At 36.1% G+C, this 24,082-nt stretch overlaps 1 protein-coding gene across 20 annotated transcripts in view; it reads left to right on the top strand.

Moving 5' to 3' along the window:
- The window catches only part of BAZ2B (bromodomain adjacent to zinc finger domain 2B), a 127,517-nt gene extending 106,318 nt beyond the window's left edge, over positions 1–21,199 (top strand). For 12 of the 20 annotated variants that reach the window (XM_061446610.1, XM_061446619.1, XM_061446586.1 and 9 more), the window contains 14 exons: positions 451–525; positions 5,592–5,835; positions 7,727–7,789; positions 8,877–9,021; positions 11,051–11,715; positions 12,256–12,532; positions 12,713–12,868; positions 13,276–13,436; positions 14,354–14,664; positions 15,051–15,186; positions 16,589–16,735; positions 17,804–18,063; positions 18,800–18,943; positions 19,721–21,199. In XM_061446610.1, the coding sequence (XP_061302594.1) occupies positions 451–525; positions 5,592–5,835; positions 7,727–7,789; positions 8,877–9,021; positions 11,051–11,715; positions 12,256–12,532; positions 12,713–12,868; positions 13,276–13,436; positions 14,354–14,664; positions 15,051–15,186; positions 16,589–16,735; positions 17,804–18,063; positions 18,800–18,943; positions 19,721–19,874 (2,938 nt within the window). In that variant the 3' untranslated portion in view covers positions 19,875–21,199. Of the gene's footprint in view, positions 1–450; positions 526–5,591; positions 5,836–7,726; positions 7,790–8,876; positions 9,022–11,050; positions 11,716–12,255; positions 12,533–12,712; positions 12,869–13,275; positions 13,437–14,188; positions 14,665–15,050; positions 15,187–16,588; positions 16,736–17,803; positions 18,064–18,799; positions 18,944–19,720 lie in introns of those variants that run through there. The other 8 variants (XM_061446690.1, XM_061446682.1, XM_061446671.1 and 5 more) reach the window with 4 other exon arrangements.
- Positions 21,200–24,082: the final 2,883 nt, after the last annotated feature.

Genomic DNA, 24,082 nt, shown 5'->3' with positions numbered 1-24,082 from the left:
GTCACTGCAATGAAGCACTTTTTTGTGTTCTTCAGTGTCGTCAGTGGAAAGTGAACATTAGTTTGTAGATCATGTGGATCCTGGTTAGAATACCATAGATGTACCAGTGATAACTTTGCAGATGAGGGCTAGCTGCTTGGTAGCAAATAGTGCTTTGTGGAGGCTTGACATTGAATTAGAGCTATTGAAAGAAACATCAAATTCTTTGAATGACATGCTTCTTATGGAAGGAAAGCTTATGTGATACTGTGAATAAAGATCACCTCACATAGGTACAGCAGCACACTACATTGCATTCCTAATACTGGAATTTCCTGGCTTTAAAAATACTTATTTTGAATTTTAAACATTCCTCTGACATAGTTCTTTGAGACAAAGTATCTGTACATAAATGTCTGTCAGAAAAAGGTATGTAAGTTCACCATTGATGGATTATTTTGTCTTTGACAGTGAAATTGATAAAAACATTGATTACATGTCAAACTTAAGGAGAGATAAATGGATGGTTGAAGGCAAACTTCGGAAGTAAGTTTTGTTTCCTTAAATATTACGATATATTGCTTTTTTGCATTTAGGTATGCTGCTATATAGGCAATTGGTTCAGAGGATGAAGTTAACTGATGCAATTACAGGTTCACCAAGGAATTGGTAACTGAACTGTTTAATTAAGGTGGATGCAGATTTAGAATGTGCAGCACCAGTCTTTGACAATCTGTGAAAGATCTGTGGGACTCAGGGGTTAGTGTCCCTCAGAAGTGGAACAAAGTCAAGTCCATTTTGTATTCCTTGATAGAAGGTAAAGATTTTTTAATTGGAGTATTACAGGAGCTCTCAAATCACTGCTGATGTTATCAGAGTTTATTTGTAGCTACCATAATTACCAGTGTTCATTCTGTAAAGCATTTTAAGATGATGTGATTTTCATGCAACAGTTACCAATCAAATTTTGTTAATTTATATTATGTAATCATAGTATTTCCCATCTGTCAGTGTTGCGTTGTTCCCTATAACTAGAGATCATATGTAGAATGCAAACTTTGAGATATTTTTTTATATTTCTGTTTAAGGTAAAATTGGAATTTTTAAAGGGTTGTCAGTTTCATACCCACTGTTCCCCAATCCTACAAGACAAAATTCCATACAGCAAGCATACTGGCTCCAGCTACCAGGAAGCTAGAAGGCATAAAGTTGATGAATCACAGGGGGTAAAAATATATGGCCAGACTCTACTTTCATTTTTTTTTTTTTTTTTTTTTACTTAGTCATCTTTACTTCTTACTAGGAATGGTAAATCCTTTCTTAGTCCTTGCTTTAGGTACTTGTGTTTCTAATCTCATGTCTCCCTTTTTTTCCTTTAATATATCTCGAAAGGAAGAAGGAAAGAAGTAAAGAAGAAGGACAAGAGGGAGGTAGAGGAAAAAATTAGACCAGTAAAAAGAAATTCTCTGCTAATACTGTAGATCACAGTCTGCACAGGGTTAATGTATTTTACCTTTTAGGAGAATCCAAATACCTTTTCCTATCTTCATCTATGTCCCCTCTAAAGGGTATAGTTTAAAAAGTGTTTCTGAAGTTCTAATGTAGCAAACTGTCTATTAGTGGAATGGAACCCATACCTGTCTGTCTCCTTAGGGACTGCTTAGTCTTTCTCTCCCTCCATCAAACTGTAAGTACTTGTAGATGTAGGATCCTCCCTTTTCCTCATGATCTCTCTTTTCTTCCCTTTCAAAGAGTGGGCATAAATACCCCGAAGTCCCAAGCCCCACTCTTCCTTCCAAAAGTCATTTCTCCATGTCTTGGGTTTCCCCCAGGCGTGTGGATTTCAGGTTGTGGTAGTGCTGTCTTTATTTTCAAGCGTAAGTAATGTGGAAGTGCTCAGCAGCATTATTCTTCTGCTGCTTTGAATTCACTGGACTTGATTCAATCATCTTTCACCTTTGGTTGAAAATCTTCTGATTTTCCACAGTTTTTCTGATGAACTCTAAGAATCTTTTTGGAAGAGCCTTCTTTGATCAGTTTTAAACAATGCTTTCTTCCTATTATATCAGTTGGTGTTTGACATGAGCTCTCAGAACTGTTCTGGGGCTTCTCTGAAAAGAATCTGTCCATCTCAATCTTCTGTTTGGTCTTTTTTTTTTTTGTTGCTTCCAGAGTTTATTCTTTCCCATGTTATCATCCCCATCCATTTGAAAACTCAGTCTAGTTTTTAAGAATCCAAATCTCAAAGAGTTTTGCATAGGAGTATCTGGACTGCTTGCCATGTGCTCAACAGATGTGTGCTCTTTTCACATACCTGCAGACCTTGACAAGACCCTCAGCACCAAGCCCATCATGTGTAGGAAGCGCATAGTGGTAGAACAATGGATGCAGATGAATGGGTTTATTTCTTCTCAGTTTGCCAGTGTTTCTTTGTGGTAAATCTTCATACCACTGTGTCCAGACTGTCTTGAACTCTTTATGAGTTTTTTTACAAGTTCCTCAACTGGATTTCAGGGACCTGTGTTTGTAAGAGAAAAAGCAACATTAAAACCCCAGATTGGAAAAAGGAATCATTGTGTAAAAGCCTATAGGGATGCCTTTTTTTTAAACAAACAACTCTGTTGGGTTTTCTGTTTGTTTATTTTTTATTTATGTTGTTTCTGGGGGGGTTTTGTTCCTCTTGAGGACACCGAACCAACATTCTTTGATAAGTGTAATATATATGGTTGGAAACTGAATTCTGAGCTGCCAGGACTGTTTCTGCTACACTTGATGGTCTGTGATAGGTTGCATCTTATTCCTTCTCTATCACTTCTAGATGTGAATCTTGATACTAATCACCATTTTTGTAAAGGCACCTGTCTCATACAATCAAGTCTTCTTTCTTTGTGCTTTCTGTATCACAATTATAGTCAGAAGGCTCACCTGAGATGATTCAGTTATTTATTTATTTTTTTAACTAGGTAATCATAATCTCAGCATCTCCTTTTCCATTACATGTCTTCTTCTTGGCATTTTTTTTTTTTATATTTTGATCAGTATAAAAAGGGATAAAATGAAATACAGCTGCTTGAAGGATTAGGTACGGTTTCTTTAAAAGACTTGCAATACTGCAGAACAAGGTTTTTCACTGCAGTGGTGATCTTTTTAAGATGCCAACATTATGGCATGCTCCTTGTAAGTTGATTTCTTTCCAATGAGACCATCTCAACTGTAAGTGATGATGATAAGGGGACAAATTTACACCCCAAGTTTGGGCAGGAAGTGGTAATGTTGAGTTGGGAAGCTTTTATTTTTTGAGATGCAGGCTGAAGTTAAAGTTGCTTAATATTTGTGTGCAAAAATTATAAGGAAGGCATGAGAATGAAGTCAAAAGTTGAATTTTTGTGTGGCTTAAGCCACACATCTAATTATCTGATGGGCCACCCACTCTTCTTGTAAGCCAGTAGACTTTGTAATTTTCTCAGTAGCTGCAGATGTCACTTTAGTGTATTCGTGAAAGTGAGAAAGATGAACCAGTTTTCTGAGTGAAGGTTTTCTTCTCTCAATGAGCCATATGTCTAAGTAGGAGCAGGAAAAGTATGCTACCCCTTGAAATACCTGGAGAGTACTTAAGTTACTCTCTTACTGACTTCTGCCTCTACACTCATTTGGATACAGACTGCTACCTTCTTATGGTGCTATTAAAAGAGAGCATCTTTGATTCATCTCCATCCTTGCAATTTGTCATGCAGGCTTCCTTTAGTGCTTGACAGCATTATGTCTCTTATTTTTGCTTTCAGCAAAACTAGCCTTTTCCTCTTCATTTCTTTTAGATATATGAAAGCTGTGTTTGCCAGTTGTTGCACTTCCACCTGCCAGCTTTATTATTGTCTTCAAGATAATTTTAGTGTAACTTGTCTCCAAAATTTTCTTGCAGCAGACAATCCAATCATTGACTAGTGACTTTGTTGGGGAGTAAATTCCTGTATATAGACTGGAATTTCCAGTCCAGATGAAGTGGATTTGATGGTTTGAAGTTGTCTTCATAAAAAGGAAATTTTTGTCTAGGAAACTTAACTCAGTGGAAGCCTAAGTAGTATTTATGCTCAGCCATACTAAGGCTCTTTGCACCAGACCTGAAAATGTTACTTGCTTCAAATTCACCAGAAGGCCTGAGAATTATTTTTTTTAATTAAAAACAACAGCAACAAAAAATTGGCTGCTAAAATAGCTAAAAATTTGTTTATATTAGATAACGTAAATCTTTCTAAATTCTCCAGTGGATTAGCCACTGCATATAAAACAAGCAACCAACCAACCAAAAAAATACCCAAGCCACAAAAAAAAAACCCAACCCCAAAATAACAAACCACACACAAAAAAAAGCCCCAGGGCAACTGTGTCAAGCAAACGAAGTCCCCTTGATGATTTCTTGCTACCAGTCTTTTTAAAAAGTGCTGCTACCAATGCAGCAGTGACAGCTTCATTTAAGTCTGTGCTGTTGAGTACTGGCTTTGTATGTTGGTATTTAGAAGGCTGATACGTTTGTCTGTATGTCCAGAAGCCAATACTTCTACAGCACTTGCCATACTTGTAGCCACTTGCTGTATGGAATATTGTTTTGTAGGATGGGAAGAGATAGAAGTAAGACAAGGAAAAATTACGTACTGGTAATTGTGTTTGTCGTTACCGTTCTACTTTTCCCATCCTGCCTTCTTCCAGTCATCTCTTCCAAAAATCTTTGTCTTTTCTACACGTTTATGAATCTCTTCTGAGACAGTTGCATTTTTGGTCTGCATTACAAGTGACTGGCTAGGGCTGGCTATTTACTTACACCTCCTGTGGTTCAGCATGTTTGCCTGCTAGCTCCCCGATAGGTGGAACTGTAATTTTTGCTGTGTGGAATCTTGTCTTATAGGGGTTTTATAGAAGAAGAAGGTCTACTACAACCATAATTACTGGTATGTAAGTTTCCCTTTTCTTTTATAAAAGGAAAAATGAGAGTTTGAGTAATCTCCTGGTAGTTCAGGTAGCTCAGATGTCTCAGAAAAGAAAGTATGTCGTAGAAGAAGAGGTCAGCCAAGAGACTAAAGTCAAATAATAAATAATACTAAATTAAAAATGCGTAAGACTATGAAAAGGAAAAAAAAAATAAGTAGTTTAAACCAACCTTGCTGTTGCTGTGCAAATGTAAACAATTTCATTTTTCCAGTTGAGGATTCTTGCCTTTCTCCCTTTCCCCTCCCCAGGCACAGATATTTTATGATCGTATTCTTAAATGCATTAAACCAAAGATAGAGAAGTTGAAATGGTTCTTCCTTCTAATCGTCTTTCTGACTATCCAAACTCCCTCTTCTGTTTCATTTCTTCTAAACAGTTGTGCAGTAAAATTCACCTGGGAGAAACAGAAATTCTACTCAGAACTGCGTAAAAAGGTTTAAGGGGTTTCATTATGTGAATTTTTCTTACTGACTAATGGCAATAAATACCGAGAAAATATGATGTCATATTAGAACAAAAGAGCTAATTTGAATCTAAAATGTATGATTTACTTTCAGTCATGTAGGAAGAAAGGTATGTTTATGCTAGAGACATACTCCATAATTTCACCCCTTGTCATGTGTTTCAAGGCTTAGAATCATTCATGCAAAAAAAACTGGCAAAAGAGATGCTACAGGAGGTGGAGACATAGGAGAGGAGCAGCACTCTTTGGAAACACCAGCAGCAGGCCGCAAACGCAGACGAAAGGGAGGGGACAGTGATTATGATGATGATGATGATGACGACAGTGATGATCAGGCAGATGAGGATGATGAGGATGAAGAGGACAAAGAAGATAAAAAAGGAAAGAAGGCAGAAGTTTGTGAGGATGAGGTGGGGGATTTTTAATATAGTGAAACTTCACCTAGTAAATTAAAACTTAGCTTCCTTCTGCTTCTCTGCAGTATGGCACTGCTTCCCAAAAAATCTCAGAATTAAAAAGGAAGAATAACTTATCTCCAGTATTTTTTGGTTTGTGGAGTAAGTTTATATTCCAGATATTTTTCCCCCCCCTTTTTGGGGGAGCTATTGTAGTATGGGTCGTGGTGTTTTTGTCATGGTGGTTTGTTTTTTCCTGCTTACTTGTCTTAATTTTGTTGAAGTTCTGAAGGATTGTAGCATGTTCAGAGAGCTACACTTTTGTTAAGAGATAAGCGTAACTGTTGCTTTCTCTTAGGAGAATAAAGGTCTGTTATTATTAGACTAGTTAACAAAGTATGAAAGAAGTGTAAAGTTATCTATTATGAAGCTTACCTTTGACCTTCCTGTGTCGGTTTTTTTCCATGACTTTTATAGCTTAGTCACTGCCCAACTGCATTTGATCACAAGATGATAAATTTTACTAGTCAATATCGGATAAGATACAGGAAGGATCCCTGAAACTTTTTTAGCTTGTTAAGTTGAATTCTATCTACAATAGTCAAAAATGTATTTATTTTGTTTCTTTTAATATAGAAGTATTACAGGCCTGTAAGATGCACTCTAATGTAGAACTCTAGAATTCTTGAAACCTGATAAAGGAGTAAAGCAATACTGAGCACTAGATTTTAGTGCACTGAGTTTTGGATTATTTTTTTAGAAAATAATCCATTTATGCAGGGTTACTGAAGTTCAGAGTAAGGTTTTATGGGTGTGGTGGATGCGGCTGCTTGAGCAGTGCATCTATACAATATAGTATGTGAACTCCAGTCTTCATGAACACTCTTCATTAGGCACAACTGATTTCTAGGGTAGGAACAGCCCTTCGTGCTGTCTTTCTGGATTTATTTTACATACTGTAATGTGTATGAATTTAAGAGAATACTTTAGAGGCATAACACAAAGCTCTTAAAAATTCATATTTCAAAATTAAGTAACATTTTGGTTCCATTTAGTACAGTCTCCTGTTTTGGTGCACTGGGCATTTTGTAGACAAAAGTCCTGGAACTCCAGTGGAGACAGAAGTTCATTGCATTTATGCTGTACGTTTATGTTATTTCAGAAGACTTCACTCTGATACACTCTTAGAAGCCAAAAAATACACCACCAGTATCTTCTGGTGCAAGCAACTGGTAGCTCCTAGGATTTTGGTTGTATTCTTTTGGAAGCTTACTGTTACCCCCAAAGACTTTCTGGAACTAAATTAAAACTCTCTTTATGGAAATGACTGTAATTTTTAAACTGTGTCAAGAAGGAGGACATTATAGACTTAATCACGGGTGCATTTCTCTTCAGAGATTAGCAAGATTAATACTGGAACTTCTATAGGAGACTTGTAATTTAAAATGGCTCTACAGTTTCTTGTAGACATTGGAATAAAATGAGCAAAGACTAATAAGGTTTTAACAGATTCTGTTATTTCATGCATGAAAACCATGTACAAATTAATTTGAATATCCAAAAAAGCTTCCTAGAAACTGAAGATTAGATTTGATAGTCCTAAGTGTTCATGCAGAAACTGAATTATTTCTTCCAGAAAAAGAATGTTTTCAAGTGAACATTTGGCCACAAGCTTTCTCCTTTGTATGCATCTGGGATGGTTTGGAAAGATTCAGTATATATCTTTTTCCAGTTATGTTGTTCCTAGTCAGATATATTGAAGAAGTACAAAATTTGAAGTTTTTTACCCTTAGAATTTACCTCTCATTTTCTGTTACATCTCTTTTAACTGTAATATTAATAAGACATGGCAGTGTGATTTTATCCTGAAATAAATTTGGCATGATGATATTTTTGGTGCTTACAGGATGATGGGGACCAGACAGCAAGTGTTGAAGAACTAGAGAAGCAGATTGAAAAACTGGCAAAGGTGAGGGGTCGTTTGTCTTTACACTATGGCTTTGATCACTGGGTGGTGTGAGTTAGAATGTTATCAGTAATTTTCTATGCTCCAATTTAATAAGGGTCAGCTTTTGTTTCATGAAAATATGAATAATGCTACTGAATTGTGAATTTAGTGGCACAAAGTTGTTACGATTCAAAAGACAATTAGAAAGGTCTTGATAATGTATTTGCACAACTCAGAATAAAAAGTAATATAATTTTTATCCAGACCTAATTGATGTACTTTTATTAGTTGATCTTAGAAAGTGATGGTAAATTTTGTGTACTAGAAGCAATGACTTTTGTTATACAAATGATTGCAGTTCTCATTCCCTCCTGCAGTTGGCTAACTACTGCAACCATGTTCCAAGCCGACACAGGGAGCTATCTTTGCTTCAGATTTTGAAGGAAGAAACAGTGCAATAGGAAGCAATGTAAATGAAAGAGAATGTAGTAGATGGGGTACTCACGGCCCATGCTTTTACTCTTCTTATTAGAAAATTTGTCATTTAAGACTTTGTTTCCTGGTTTCTTTCACATTGCAAATTGCAATAAATTAACAATTCAGACTTAGATCTGACTTCCAGCAGTGTGAATTTAGCAGAGCAAGAATTGAGTAAACAAACTGAAATTCTTGTTGGCCCCCTTCAGAGAACTGTTTGTGTTTGAATACAGAATTTATTTTCAGACATTATTGTTCTCACTCTTTGATGAACCAGTTGAAATATTTCACTAGTTTCCCATCAGAAGCTGCAGTGTCAGCTGTCTTCAGTGCTCTGTGTTAATAAGATAGCCAACATTGCAAAATACATTTTTAAAGGAAGACTGATAAGCTGAACCAGGAAGTGATTGAACTGATGTTTGGTTTGTTTTTTAAGGGAGCTCTGTAAGTAAAATCAAGGCAGCAATTAGAGTAGAATTTCACATAACACAGAGAGAAAATATTTCCTAAGAGAGCTTCATCATGTGACTCTTGAACTTCTGTTCAGTCTGGCAGCCAGGACATGTTTTCTGTTATACCGATTTCCCTTCTCCCCCCATTGAATTATAATACTTTACCTTTTTCAAAACAGCAACAGAGCCAGTACAGAAAGAAGTTATTTGAAGCTTCGCACTGTTTGCGTTCAATGATGTTTGGTCAAGATCGTTACAGGCGCCGATACTGGATTCTGCCCCAGTGTGGTGGTATTTTTGTAGAAGGCATGGAAAGCGGTGAAGGTAAGAAACATAGAGGCATACTATCACACCAGGGCATACTTTGGCAGGGTATCCTGTGCATCTGTGTAGGCTGTAATTTTGTGTAGCAAGGTCTTCAGGCTTCAACTTCAGAGGCTAAACAGGCTGATGTCAGTAGGTGTGTCTATTCATGTGGTGCTTTCTGCTCTTTCTGATTATGAAACATCAGCTAATATCTTTCAAATTGAAGATTAATATTTTGGAAGTTTTCAGCTGTTACAGTTCTATATGTTATGCTTTTTAATTTTTATCAACATGCAATCTTTTTTGGCTCTTTCTGAACTATTTACATTTCCTTATGGTGGTGAACTATGCATATGAAAATTAGGATGGCCATAGAATGCAAAAACCCCCAAAACTTTTCATCTTCAGTTGTGGTATTTTGTGCAAATATACAAGCTATTGTGTGCTTAAAGATTTGATATGTGTCTAGAAAAAAATACGAAAATTATTTTCACTCATTGGAGTACTGTGTTTTCTGATGAACAGTATGGTTTAATCTTTTTATTTTACCAAGTGATCTTTCTTCCAATCCAGCAAATACTGAAGGTCTGTTGTTTTTTGTTTTTTTGTTTTTTTTTTTCTAAAATTAATATGTAATTTTGTGGTTGTGACAGTTGTATACTAACTGTGATTGAACTTTTTCACACACTTTAAATTGGATAGATGTATAAAATATGTATTAATCTGACCTTTTAGTAGGTATTAACATTTTTAAACATAATCATGCATTTGGTCACAGAAAAATCCTTTCTAATTCTGGTACCAATGAAGCAAAGCTCCATTACTCTTAGAATTTCACCAGGATAACAAAATAAATAAAATCTGATACACATCAGAATAACGTAATCTCATGAGAATTCTAGAGAGCTATTTAATTAAAATAACTGTAACAGAATGGAATGAAATCTGAGCCCTATTTTGGCCCCTCCAAAGTAAGCCATAGAACTTTGCCTAGATCTAATCTTGATTTTCAAGTTAACTTTCAAAAATGGGCAACATAAAAATGAATTTGTCTTTTGTTCTGCATTATTTTGTGCTGTATGTTATGAACTGTTCTGCACATGAATAGCTGGATACAGAAGGTAAATTGTTATATGCTGTGCTGCTTGCATTCCTTTTGTTCACTTTTTACTTATTTCAAGCCGATGAATTCCCAAATGCTTCAGAAATTGTACACACAGAAGAATCTTTGAAATACAACTCTGTCTTAAGACAGTAAAAACGAAAGAAAGAACACACAGAAGTTTTAGCCAAAAACTTGTGCAAACCCATATTTTTTAATGTATTGTTTTAATGAAAGTTTAATTTCCCTGAATAACAAAATGGACATACTCTTTTAAGTTCTCAACTAACTCCCTCTTCCCCTCAGCTCTTAGTTTGCCTTTCTACACTTTATCCACTCCTAAATTCTTTATCTAAACATTGGAATTGTGAGATATGAAATGTTGGATGATCTGTCCATTTAAAAAAATACTTCTCCTTCCCTCATCTTGTAGTCATTTTGGTTCTTGCACTGATACTCAAATTGTTTCTATCTTGACATATGCCACAGTTGTGGGCACATTCTGAAGTTTTAATGGAAGCTGGCCCAGGCTGTTCAGAGGGACTTTGACAGGCTTGAGAGGTGGGCTAGTGTGAACCTCATGGACGTTCAACAAGGCCAAGTGCAAGGTCCAACACTTGGGTCAGGGCGATCCCAAGCACAAATACAGGCTGGGCAGAGAATGGATTGAGAGCAGCCCAGAGGAGAAGGACTTGGGGTTTTTGTCAATGAGAAGCTCACCATGACCTGGCAATGTGTGTGCTTGCAGCCAGAAAGCCAACCATGTCCTGGGCTGCATCACCAGCAGCATGGCCAGCAGGTTAAGGGACGTGACCAAAAAGAAAGGAAATAATTGATCTAGCATGTGTTGAGCCAAAAATGAAGTAATTCTTTAATGATTGTAATAAAAATGGTCTAAATTAGTTGGTCTGTTATATTTCATCTGTGTTTCTTTTATATTTTTAGGCCTAGAAGAAATTGCGAAGGAAAAAGAGAAGTTAAAAAAGGAGGAAAGCCTGCATATCAAGGAAGAAGAATTTGAGGCAGAAGAAAAATTACACTGTTTGAATACAACTCACTGTGAGCAAAAGGAAGATCTGAAAGAGAAGGACAACACTAATTTGTTTTTACAGAAGCCTGGGTCTTTTTCGAAACTAAGCAAACTGTTAGAGGTAGCAAAAATGCCACCTGAATCTGACATTATGTCCCCTAAACCTAATGGCAGTGCAGCAAATGGCTGCACATTATCTTATCCAGGTAGCTCAAAGAACTCTCTCTGCAGTCTTCAGCCTACTGTATCACAAAGCACCATTGAGAAGTCTGATGCTAATAATCTTTTCAGTCCTCATGCAAGTGGGACAGGAAAGTTTTATGGTTCTCCACTAATTCCAAATGATCAGTTGTTAAAGACTCTTACTGAAAAGAGCAGACAGTGGTTCAGCCTTTTACCAAGAACACCCTGTGATGATATGTCAGTTACCCATGTAGATACACCAGCTACTACAACTTCAGTTACTCCTCAATCACATCCACCATCAAAGTCACCTTCGCCTGTTCCATCACCTCTTCTGGGCTCAACTTCTGCGCAGAGTCCAATGGGATTAAGTCCTTTTGCATTGTCATCACTGCAGGTAAGGAAATAAATACATTTTTGAACAGTCTGAATTTGCTATGCTTATTTGGGCAGAATTTCTGTTTAGACAAATCACTTCACAGAAGTGTTACAATTTTATTTAAATTTCTTTTTTTCTTCTAATACCTAATTCCATGTTACAGAAGTTTTACAATACTGTATGTTTTTTGATTAAAAAAAGATTACGATAGGTAAAATTAGGTGAGCCAATGTATGATATTTTGTATTTGTGGTTCAGTAATCTAATTTTGCTTTTAGGAGGTTGGCAACTGGTATTAAATCAAAAGCAGACTAGTTTTCAGAAATGTGACACATCATACCCTCCCTTTAAAAGCTGTTATTTTTTAATCATTAACAGGACCATAAAAAGTATTATACATTAGCGTTACATTAGTTTTTATTAAACTAATCAAAGTACTATGTAATGGCTCCCTTTATGTTTTGATTATCGTTAAACATAAAGCATCCTAATCACAATTCAGCTTTCTTGGTAATAATAACAGTAGTTGTGATTGTGTTAACAACATATTCTATATAGCAGGTGAAGACTGGACTACCTATGATGGGACTTCAGTTTTGTGGATGGCCTACAGGAGTTCTTAGTTCAAATGTTCCATTTCCATCTCCTTTACCTGCTCTTGGATCAGGGTTGGGATTATCAGAAGTGAATGGTAACTCATTCTTGGCATCTAGTGTTCCTGCAAGTAAAAGTGAATCACCAGCACTACAGACTGAAAAAATAGCTTCTGCCCCTTCTATGACAACTGAAGTAGCCAAGGCAGTAGATTATCCTAACCCAAAACCTATACCAGAAGGTAAGTACACAACAGTGAGATGGAATTACATGTAATCTCTACAGTACCACTACAATGTTACAATTCAGTTTATTTTTTTTAAATAATTTGCCTGTTGAATTTGGCTGGGTAATTTCTCTAATCTGATTGTGTGTGATCACATAAGAAATGCCTCCAATGTATATGCTTCTCTTGATTTAGAAATGCAGTATGGGTGGTGGAGGATTACTGATCCAGAGGACCTAAAATCTTTGCTTAAAGTGCTGCATCTCAGGGGAATAAGAGAAAAGGCCTTACAAAAGCAAATACAGAAACACATGGATTATATCACTCTGGCCTGCATCAAAAATAAGGATGGTATGTAACTGATATTTATGTTACACATGTTGGGGCATAAGACGGCTGGCATAGAGCTCTTAGAGACATATAGAGTAGTGGCTGGAGAAGAAAGATAGAGGTCTCATTGTCTGTAGCTGCTTTTTTACCAGCCTTGTTCCGGAAGGTTATAGAAATGGAGAAATCCTGTTCAATATAAATCGCGTTAGTGGCAGAAGCGTCATTAACTTCTTTAAGCTCTTTCCCCTTCTTGCCTTTAAATTTCGAGTTTGAAAACTTGCAGAATTTGTTATCCCTATTTGGTATATTAAGAGTAGTACACTTTTACAACAGTTCTTCAGCATTTGACTGGAGTGACAGGAAAATCAGTTTGAATTTACTCTGAGAAGTTATAATGCTAATAAAAATAATGTGATTCTCAAATACAGTTGCAATTATTGATATCAATGAAAATGAAGATAACCAGGTAACTCGAGATGTTGTGGAAAACTGGTCAGTAGAAGAACAAGCAATGGAGACGGATCTTGCTATTCTTCAGCAGGTGGAAGATCTAGAGAGGAGAGTTGCATCAGCTAGTTTACAAGTTAAGGTAAAACCAACTTTTAGTAAAATGTCTCTTTAAGTGGTAAGAATTTAAAGTAGATAGTAGCAGTCCTTTTGCTCTTGGTAAGTGTCTTCTTATTCTATCTCTACTTGTCTGCAAATAAACCAAATACACCGCAGCAGTATCACGGATGTTTGTGTTTGAAACATTTTTACTGCGCTTAAATCTTCAGCTGAAGATGCTCAGAATGGCAGTTCTGGAGAGTTCTTGTACAGTGTGCAGTTCCCTGCACATTTTGTTAACCTGTGAATGCCAAGATTTTATTGCATGTAGACTGCTTAATTATAGTGCTTAGTGATAGTTTTGCCACATTTCTGCCTGTCTTGCATGATTGTTGCTGTTAATGTTTTCAGAAAAGCCTTCAAGTACATCGTAATACTTTGCTTGAGTACTGTAAAGTCATGGAGAACATGGGATGGTTGTGAGTGTGAATAAGTTAGGAATTCATTGGCTGTCATTATGATTTGGAATTTTTTGGTGGTGTAAGGATATCAAATTGCATGTATTTATGCATAGTACAGATGTAGTAGTATCTGGGATCTAGTGAGTTCCAGGGGTGGGTGTTATTTCTGTGACCAGTTGATACTGTTTCTTGAGCCTGTTGGACAGATAGACCTATTCTGATGTTTCGACCAATAGAACAGGATACTTCAAAAGGACACAAAAATTCAGACTGTTGCAGAAAGGTTCCTTCAGAAAGTCTGGTAATGCTTGTATTTTTTGATTAATTATTTTAGTTCTCTGGATATTTTGGAAACTGTCTCTACAGATGGATTACAAGTAACCAAGATCTACTGGAAACAGCGCTTCAGTTACTTAGTTTGATTCCATAAACCAGTTCCTCTGTTTACACACTAAGTTAACAGCAACCAATAAATGCACAAACCTTTCTATTAACATAGGGTTGGCTGTGTCCTGAACCTGCATCAGAGAGAGACGACTTGGTATATCGTGAACATAAGTCAATTACTAGATTGCACAAGAAGCACGATGGAGATTGTGCTGGAGGCGGAGAAAGCAGTACAAGCTCTCTAGAGCGGAAGAGTGACAACCCTCTAGATATAGCTGTAACCAGGCTTGCTGACTTGGAGCGGAACATAGAGCGAAGGTATCTGAAGAGCCCCTTAAGTACCACCATTCAGATCAAACTGGATAATGTGGGCACAGTTACTGTCCCTGCTCCTGCACCATCCATTAGTGGTGATGGTGACGGGTAGGTTATTGAGATTAACTTGAAAAATTATTGTGCTTCTTTGCTAATTGGAGCCTATTTTCTCATTGCCTGTTATCTATGTACTTTCTTGTATGTCTGTGATCCATACGGATCTTGTTATTCTGCATGGTGCTTTGTAAAGATATTTTTTGTTACGTTTGTTGATAATCTCGCAAAGTTATCTTACATTTAACTGGTTGTGACTAAGCTTTGAGGCACGTAGCCACAGTCTGTGCACTACATGAAATTTAGTTGCTTAAACCTTATACTTATTGGCTGTGTATGTTTTGTCATTGCTTGGCTTTCAATGTGACAATGATTGTTCCACATTTAAACATAAGCAAACACGGATGTGACCTACTTAATTACTGTGTATTTCAATGCAGAACTGAAGAGGATATTGCTCCAGGGCTAAGAGTATGGAGAAGGGCATTATCAGAAGCGCGCAGTGCTGCGCAGGTAGCTCTGTGCATTCAGCAGCTACAGAAATCAATAGCATGGGAAAAATCTATTATGAAAGTTGTAAGTGTTTTTAATTTAAAAAATAATACTGTAACTAAACTATTTTGCTGTCTCCTGTTTTCCCTCTTAAGGCATTAAGATACCATAGTTGTTAATGCATTTCTTATTACTGTTTGTAAAACTTAATACAGTTTAACCATATTTTGCATAGAAAAATGTAAGCCTAATGGAAAAAATTGTCTCTTGCTTAGCAAATTCAGCATCTTGGACTTTTTAAGATAAAAAGCCCTGTAACTGGTTACTTTATTTAAGATGGTAATTACTCTTTATTGTTAATATTTAGGTAAAAAAGTCATATCTGGCTCTATCTGATAGAATATTTCTGATCTCATCTGTGACATAAACTTTATGGAGTTTCAACATCGCATACCCCAGTTAAGGACTTACTTTTTCAGAAAGTTGAGATGTTCCAAATGTGTGGTTTCTTTGCATGTGCACTTCTTGCAACTGAACATACAAACTGGGTGCAAATAGGCTGAAATACGCGTTTCCTAGTATGCTTCACGTGTAGATCTGTGTTAACTGTATATACATAGAAGGAATGCAAAATGCATGTATCAAAATTTTCATGGACCTCTGAATCTCAAATTTCTGAAAACAAAAATTTTACTACAGCAGTAGTGATTCTGACATGGTTAAGAATGGCCAGTGCTACATACAGGGTGGCTAAAGCGATTCTTCCATTAGTGGTCTTTTCCCTAATTTTTTATTTCTGCCAATCCTATACAGTTTCTAATTATGTCTGGACAATTAAAGGATGTTTTAAATAAAAACTGTAGTGTAAGGCTGTACATTTAATTTATGTAGCTCTAAGTTTAAAGTTCTATCTTTAGAGCAAAAAGTTTATGAATTTAGTAGGAGCAACTGAAAAGGCATTTGAATGTTTCAAGGTAGTATTTTGTTATCCAGAAAAAATGTACAGTGTGTTGCTCAGTTTGAATGAAATGTTCTGTGCATTTAATTACACATTAAATGTAAATATTTGGTGAAAACACATGGAGGTCTTTAAGTTCCTGAAAAAGAAATCCAGATATAGAAGCGTATCAAAATAGCACAATGTATATAAGAAAATCAGTAAGTCGTTAGGTATTTTTAAATTAGTGTGAATTCTGGGAAGTGCTAGGACCATTTACTTTGCCTTTTGGAGTTTGTTCATGGTGGCCTTTGGATAAGATCATTACTGATTATTATTTTAAAATGCTGTCATGAAATACAACTTATTTTTATGAAATAGCAACTTGTATATTGCATATACAATATTCAGATGTGTTCCCAAATGTAGTCTTTAGATTAGTTCCTTACATGTATTCTTTTACAAATGTGATCATTAGCAGACTGCTAAAATGAAAATAATTTTGAGAGTGAAAAACTGAATTAAAGCTATTTTTAATTTATTATATAGTACTGCCAAATTTGTCGAAAGGGAGATAATGAGGAACTGCTGCTCCTTTGTGATGGTTGTGATAAAGGCTGTCACACCTATTGCCACAGACCCAAGATAACTACCATACCAGATGGTGACTGGTTCTGTCCTGCCTGCATAGCAAAGGTAATACTAACCATAAAGGTGAAATAACCTTTGTATAGATGGTAGTTACAGGTCTACCAGTGCTTTTTTCCATGAAAATAATTGTGTGTGTTTTATGTTGGGCTGCCGTTAAATAGAGATTAATAGTTTAATTCAGCTTGGGTGCTAATTACAATCAGTGCCAAATGCTTAAAAAAGTTACTGACGACATTGTGAAATAAAGGAATTGTGTTGCAGTGGTTTACAGTAGGTAGTGAAATCTGCATATTCTTAACCTGGAAAAATACAATGTAAAAATGCAGGTTTAGACAACTTTAAAACTAAAGACTATTTTGATAGGAGAATATAAAATGTTACAGTTTAAAAATTGTTCAAGCTATCTAATGTAGTCTTAGTAGCACAGGCAGAGTTTAGTGCTTTTGACGCTGCTGTTCTTTCTTCATGAAATTTGTTTCTATATTTGCATTCTTTGATTGTCAGTGAGTCTTTTCAGTGCCATCATGTGCTTGACTTGACATGCTGCAGAGTTCCTATTCTAATAATTAGAAGGATTACTTCACTGTGCTGTGTTATGATGCTGTCAGTACCCATAATCGTAATTTCATTTAAAATGTATCCTTTAGTTTCATTTTACTGCCTATATGTGGTACTTTATTAAATAATGTTCCTTTTCCCCGTTTCTTCTGTTGTCATACTCAGGTTGTGTTTGTAGTTGTCTTGTAGCCAAGCTATCTATATCTTCAATATCAAACTTTCTATATCAGTTGATTCTATCCAAGACTTTCAAAAAACTCTTTTCCAGTTTTCTGTATCTTGCAAATAATACAGCTGCAGTTATATCAGTCTTTTAAGAATAGACAAACATTTGTCTAAAACTACACCAGCCTAGTTTGTTAGGAGATCCTTTTTTACCAGTCTGAAGGTCAGGTGCCTAAAGCACCATTACTTGCCTTTAGAGAAGAGCAAAAAGTGAATAGTCTCTGCCAGCTGGTTTGGTGCTTCTGTTTGTCTCTGATCTTCATTGCTATCAGTCATAACAGATTTCTGTAATTTCTTGGTTATTGCTTATTTCAGTTCTCTCTATTGCAGGCAAGTGGTCAAACTCTTAAAATAAAAAAACTTCAAATCAAAGGGAAAAAAAGTAATGAACAAAAGAGAAGCAGGAAATTAGCAGGAGATACAGAGGATGAAGACACAGCAACTACAAGCGCCTCCTTAAAAAGAGGAAAAACAGAACCTAAAAAAAGAAAAATGGATGAAAATGTTTCTGTAAGCCAATTAAAGCAAGAAAATTTCACTGCTATTAAGAAAGCTAAAAGAGATGACTCTAAGGATCTGGCTATATGCAGGTAAAGTAAAAATTCTAAACTTGGATAAGTGTTGTTGAAATAAGTACTACCTGATTTTTTTTGTCTGTGTTCTGGGAATAGGAACTTATTCTTTGTCATGTATCCATACAGATTGCGATAATTTGTGTGTATATATAAGGGATTAATGTGTGCATGATGGGAATAATTGCTGTATTTGGTAATGAAGCCCAAGAGGCAATGTACCAAATGTTAGAATGTTGTCTGTGAAACTTGGTAGCACTGACAGCGTTCAAATGATGATTATATGCCATATCCAAAAGGCATTGCTTTCAGAGGAAGACACAGCAATGGGAATGCATCTTCCTTTGTAGTATTGCTGGTCACTCAAAAGTGGCACATTTTAGCCTTATCATAGTTTTGGGAAGCCAGTATTTTTCACTGAAAATTGTTTTATCCCAGTATTTTACTGGAAACCCAGTAAACCCGGTTTTACAGGTTTGCAAATGATTTACATTGAGGTTCAAAGTATTCAAGTTGCAGGGCCAAATTTTTCTTTTAGAATGTTGAGAATTTCATCTTACATAGGTTGCCTGGTGAGAAATTAATGCTATTTTAGATACTCAGTTGTCTGTCTGCTCTCAGCCTTACACAGGGCACAGAATAAAGTGCTTTCCTTTTATAAAGTGGATAGGTTCATGAATTTATGGAACAGTGAAAAACCTCTGTAAATATGTGAATAACTTCAGATACTGATTTAAAACCTTATTTTATTCAGCATGATTCTCTCGGAATTGGAAACTCATGAAGATGCCTGGCCTTTCTTACTTCCTGTGAACTTGAAACTGGTTCCTGGTTATAAGAAAGTTATTAAAAAGCCTATGGACTTTTCCACCATTAGAGACAAACTAAGTAGTGGACAGTAAGTAAACCTGTTGTACATTTTACTTTACATTTAAAAGAATATTTAAACATTGAAATACTTTTTTTTTTTTTTTAAATAAGTTAAACTGTTTTTACCTGCCTGCTCTGGCACCTCTATGATTATTTTTACAGTCAAAATAAAACTTCGTATCTAAGTGAAATAGCATGTGAGGAGGGAGAACCTGTGGAACTGGTTGCAGAACAATAAAGTTGACAGGTTAAACGCACAAAATCAATCAGCAGGAAAAACTTCTTTTCCTCATCCTGTCTCATGGAGACATCTCAGTGTTATTACATATAAGCAAGAACCAACTGTGTGGGCTTTAATCTGATGGAGTCCCTGTAAATAATGTAGCTGTGGAGTTAACTGGTTGTGAGAGGCCAGGTAATATTCCACTAATGGTGGTTAATCATTTTATAGTCCTACAATTAGACTGCACAACTTTTTGAAAAAGACACTATATGCCTCTCTTCCCTTTTCCTCCTGGTTACATCCCTGTGCTCTAACAACAGCTTGCCACCACAGAAAATTCTGTCCTTGATTGTTAAGACTGACGCACTTCAGTGTCTGTCAGCTCCACACAAAGCAAGTTCTGTAGGATATTTCCTGTTTAAATTATAATTTAAAAACTTTAACATGTAAAGCATTCATTGAATATTCTGTGGCTGGCTTTAAATTCACTGATGTTAAGGTAGTTCATTCTCATGCAGTTACAGTGTTTTTTCCTTTTGATTCTCAGTGTTCCAGAAATCATTCACCTTTTTCTTCTTTCAGGTACCCTAATCTTGAAGCATTTTCGCTAGACGTCAGGCTTGTTTTTGACAACTGTGAAACCTTTAATGAAGATGATTCTGACATAGGCAGGGCTGGCCACAACATGAGGAAGTATTTTGAAAAAAAATGGACAGAGATTTTCAAAGTGAGCTGAAGTTACCAGAACTTTTTCTTCCTTTTTTTCCCTATTGCTTTTTTGTCATTAAATGAGGACTGATGAGACCAGCAATGTGAACTGTATTTACATGAAAGTGCAAGGCACATGCATAACTAATGACTGTTTTTTTCCTTTAAAATATCACAATTGTGATACTAGTTCTAAAGGCTTCACTCCTACAGCAACCATGGCCCCTTGGTTATTGGTTTGTGTGTTTTAACAAACTAATTTAGGTAGAACAGGGAAGCACACCCAAAGAATTTCAAAGAAAGGGGTGTTATAGTGCAATAGCAATTTAAAATATATCAAAACGCACTGAATATTCAACCACCAGAGCTCTACTAGGGGAAATGGTTCTTTTCCCTTTCAATAAATATCTATTTTTCATTTTTTTACTTTGTAGTTTATTTTTTAGTGAATGTATTTAATTTTATGAATTATTTATGATTATACAGCATTCAGAATCTTCGTTTTCTGTGAAAAGGAAGAACTAGAAAATTGCTTTAAATCTTGAAAATACAACAAGGAATGTTTTAAAATATAAAACAAAGCCAAGTGAAACTGTTTACACTGATGTGCTGTAAAAGCACTAAAAATTAAACTTTACTGTAGAGTTACAAGTACATTTATATATATGTTGCTGCATCACTTGTGTAGTTAAATTGTATTTCAAGACAGTGAAGAAGAATTGAGACATGTATATACTGTTCATTATTGTTTATATTAAGTCTTGTTTTAAATATGTATGATGTGTACATATTGTTTGCAGACATTATTGTTTATGCCTTAGGAGGACGGTAGCATTTTATTTTAGTCTTAAGGTAATTATGGCTATATGGGTTGTACAGTAATTATCCTCTACCAACACTGTGGAGTCTCCTTAATCTTGGTAGTGCCTGCCTTTAAAACAGGGTGTAGGGGATATTAGTTTTCCATTTTTCTATTTTGTTATATGATTTCAAGCCACCACGGCCTCAAATTCAAGTATAATCATTTGTATCCATGTGGAATAAAATTGTGACAATTTCCTACGCACACAGTATTTTTTCATAGAAACATTTCCCTCCATTTGCCTTGCCACAGAAATAACAAAAAAGACATTTGTAACCACTGTGTTTTATCTACTGTGTGTTGTGGTGGCCTGTTGGGCAGATAGATCAGATTTTATTTTTTTTTTTTGTACTAATGTAAGAGTACTTGAAGTTTTATTTAAAGAAATGTTGTGGAAAGGTAGCATTCTTTTTCTTTTCCTTTTTTAGGAGTGTTATTTTTCACTAGTATGTGTGGCACGGATACAATAAAAGACTGTTTTGCAAACCAGATTTTCTTGGCGATTTTAATACTTCAGATCCTGTATATGCAGGAATTTTTTAAATAATATCTTGGAAGTCTTGCATTTAACATTCAATTCTTATTATGATACTTCTAATTCTCCTGGCCCTTTAATGGTAATTCTAAAAGCAGCGATGCCAAGCAGTTAGAGTGCAGTTCAACTGCCTGTTAGAATGAACGTAAATAACGCTAACTGGGGCCTTCAGGTGTACTTGGGCTGCCTAGTATTTGACCAGTTTCTACCAGTCCTGTTCACTGTTACAGTCTGAGTGCAGGTGATAATGTAAACGCATGCCACATGTAATGTTTCTTAAAAACACTGACCATGTAAAGGTTTTGCCCTATTTTTTTTTTGGTCTGCAGAAGGGTGTAAGTCGTAATTCTTGCTGTGACTGAAGAAAATAGAAGAATTACAAATGAATGCTGTGGAACCCCAATGCCTATAGCACCCTCCCCAAGTAATGTTTCGGAGTTCTGGCTGTGGAGGTGTTTTTTGCTTTTAAACTAGAGTTTTTAAATCTTTTTTTATATATGCTCTTACTGTTATGCTTCTTGTCTCTGCTGAGAAAGAACAGTCAGTGTTTGGTTTCTAGTAAAATACTTGTTTCCGTTGCCCTCCCCAGAATATCTGGTTCAGTAATAGTTTTATTTTCTAAAGTCCTGCTGAATAATTTGTGCTACCTAGAGTAAAACAATTCTCATTTGGCTCTCGGGCATCTTGCATTCTAACATGAGCTCCACCACTGACTGCTTCACGCCTTTCCTTTTTCTGAAGACTTCAATAAAAAGGTTTGCCTACATGTTCCAGAGGTGTGAAGATTAATCAGTGTTTTGAGCATATGATGATGGTAGGCTTGTAAGAGTGTTAAAAGTATGCTTAGATTATTGGGAGAACTATTTCTTTGATGCAAAACAATTGATTTTTTTTTTTTTTTTTTTGCTCCCTCAGATTCTGTACTGGTTAATGCTTTATCTGCCATACTAGAGCTAGCACTAGTTCTCACAAAAGTCGGAATGTTACCAGCTACACTACATACATAGCTGCATTTTTTCAGCTTGTATCCTAACTCAGTCAAACATCTGGGAGAGTTTAGGTGATCACAGCTACTGTAGCTGCGGCAGTGAGAGAAGCATCACCCCTCTTAACTTGACATTACCCATGTATTGCTTTGTTCACTAAGAGCCAATTGTCTGCATTACTATTTCAGTAAAACTAAATTTACAGCGATTACTATATTTGAATGGCAAGCTTGAATCATACACATGCCATCAGCAATCTCCAACGAAAAGAGCAGGGATTTAACCACTTAACCACTAGAAAAGCTTGCTTAACTCTTCTTCTTTGCTGACTTTCTCTCCTGATGATGTTTCTGTCTGTTTTCTTAGAGGAAAAGTTTTCCAGTGTGCTCTCTTTCTGAATGAATGAAATGTGCAGGTCTTAGTGTAGGGAATTCATTAATGAGCTTCCAAACTCATTATTTTAGTACCCTTAATGGTGCTTAATGAAGAGTGTTCTGGTTTGTGAGTATAGGTTCTCTTTTTTTCTATTGGCATCTCTTTGAAAAAAAAGATGATATAAAAGCAGCAGAAAATCGGAAGTTGAGGTGTCTTGGACAAAGTATCTTTTAAAAGAAGTCTGAAGATTTTTCTTTAATCTTTTCACATGATTTTGGTAGTTTCCCTATGACAATTAGAAGGGCAGAGGTGTTCTGATAACTGTGAATGGGCACAGAGACCGGAGGAACAGTCATTTTGTATGCTGAATGGGTGGCCTCAAGACTTTGTTTATCAAATCTGTATCATTCCTGAATGTTTTAGTTCCCAAAATTTGCCTGCAAACTGAGGGCTAAAAATTGAAATCAGGAACACCACAATTATGTTATTTGATTATGTAACTCTTCTTGAACTACCCTGAATTCAGACTTTCAGTGTTAACCAGAAATGTTTACAGCTGGTATGTACATTTAGAAAAATTGTTTTATCTTTCATGACACAAATTTCTCTTGCTTGTATTGTCCAAACTAGCCACCATTACTAGATGTGATAGAAGCTAGATTCCTGGGCATGTTACTTATTCCCAGTGTCTTACTTAGCAACTAATTTCAGGTTTCTCAGCTGTAAAATATTATTGAACAGTCTTTCAGTGCATATGTGTGGTATTCACAATCCACAGAGTTTATGCCTGTGGTACTCATGATCAAAAGTCTACCGTCCCCTTCAGTAAGTCTCTTAACAATTGATACACAATTCTTTTAAAGTAATTGTTTTTATTTAGTAATGTTTAATCTTACAGATTTCTAAATCAATGCAGCACATATGAAATAGACCGAGTACTAGCCATCACCTAGGATTCAGAGTAATTAATGGGCACTCATCAGCCAGTGGATCAAACAGCAAGCAGTCATGTAACACCTATAAAACAGAATGCAAGATTGTACAGATTCCAACACGGAAGGTAGAGCATTTACTTGAAGGGAATGTTTTTTGGGCAAAGAGTGACTCCAAGGAAGTTACTTCATTTCCCTCAAGAAATGTAGGTATCATGATAAATCATTTATTTTGCATGAGTTGCTAAAGACGTATCAGGATGTGAAAATGGCAGTGATGTAAACTTCATCATGTATGCTGGGGCTGGGGAAGCTCTATGTGAAACCCCTTTAATTAAGCCGTTAATAGCAGGTAACTCCGCGTGTTCATTCGCATTCTCAATCTTCATTCACTGGTTGGAGCAGCAAGCGGGAGGCCAGCCCTGGCCTTGCACTCTGGAACAGAAGGCTGTGCAGGTGCACTGGTGGCAACCGTGGGAAGCATGGGTGGCCTTCCGTTCCACCAGTTGTGAATGGAGTCCTGCAGCCTTGGTAAAACCAGCCATC

The sequence above is a fragment of the Pezoporus flaviventris genome, unplaced genomic scaffold, assembly GCF_033815535.1.
Source record: "Pezoporus flaviventris isolate CSIRO_AGI_PZ_B2104156 unplaced genomic scaffold, CSIRO_AGI_Pfla_v1 ptg000001l, whole genome shotgun sequence".
NCBI classification, from domain to species: Eukaryota; Metazoa; Chordata; class Aves; order Psittaciformes; family Psittacidae; genus Pezoporus; species Pezoporus flaviventris.
Note: the sequence above shows the minus strand (reverse complement) of the source record. Positions and strands in the feature narration are given on the sequence as shown.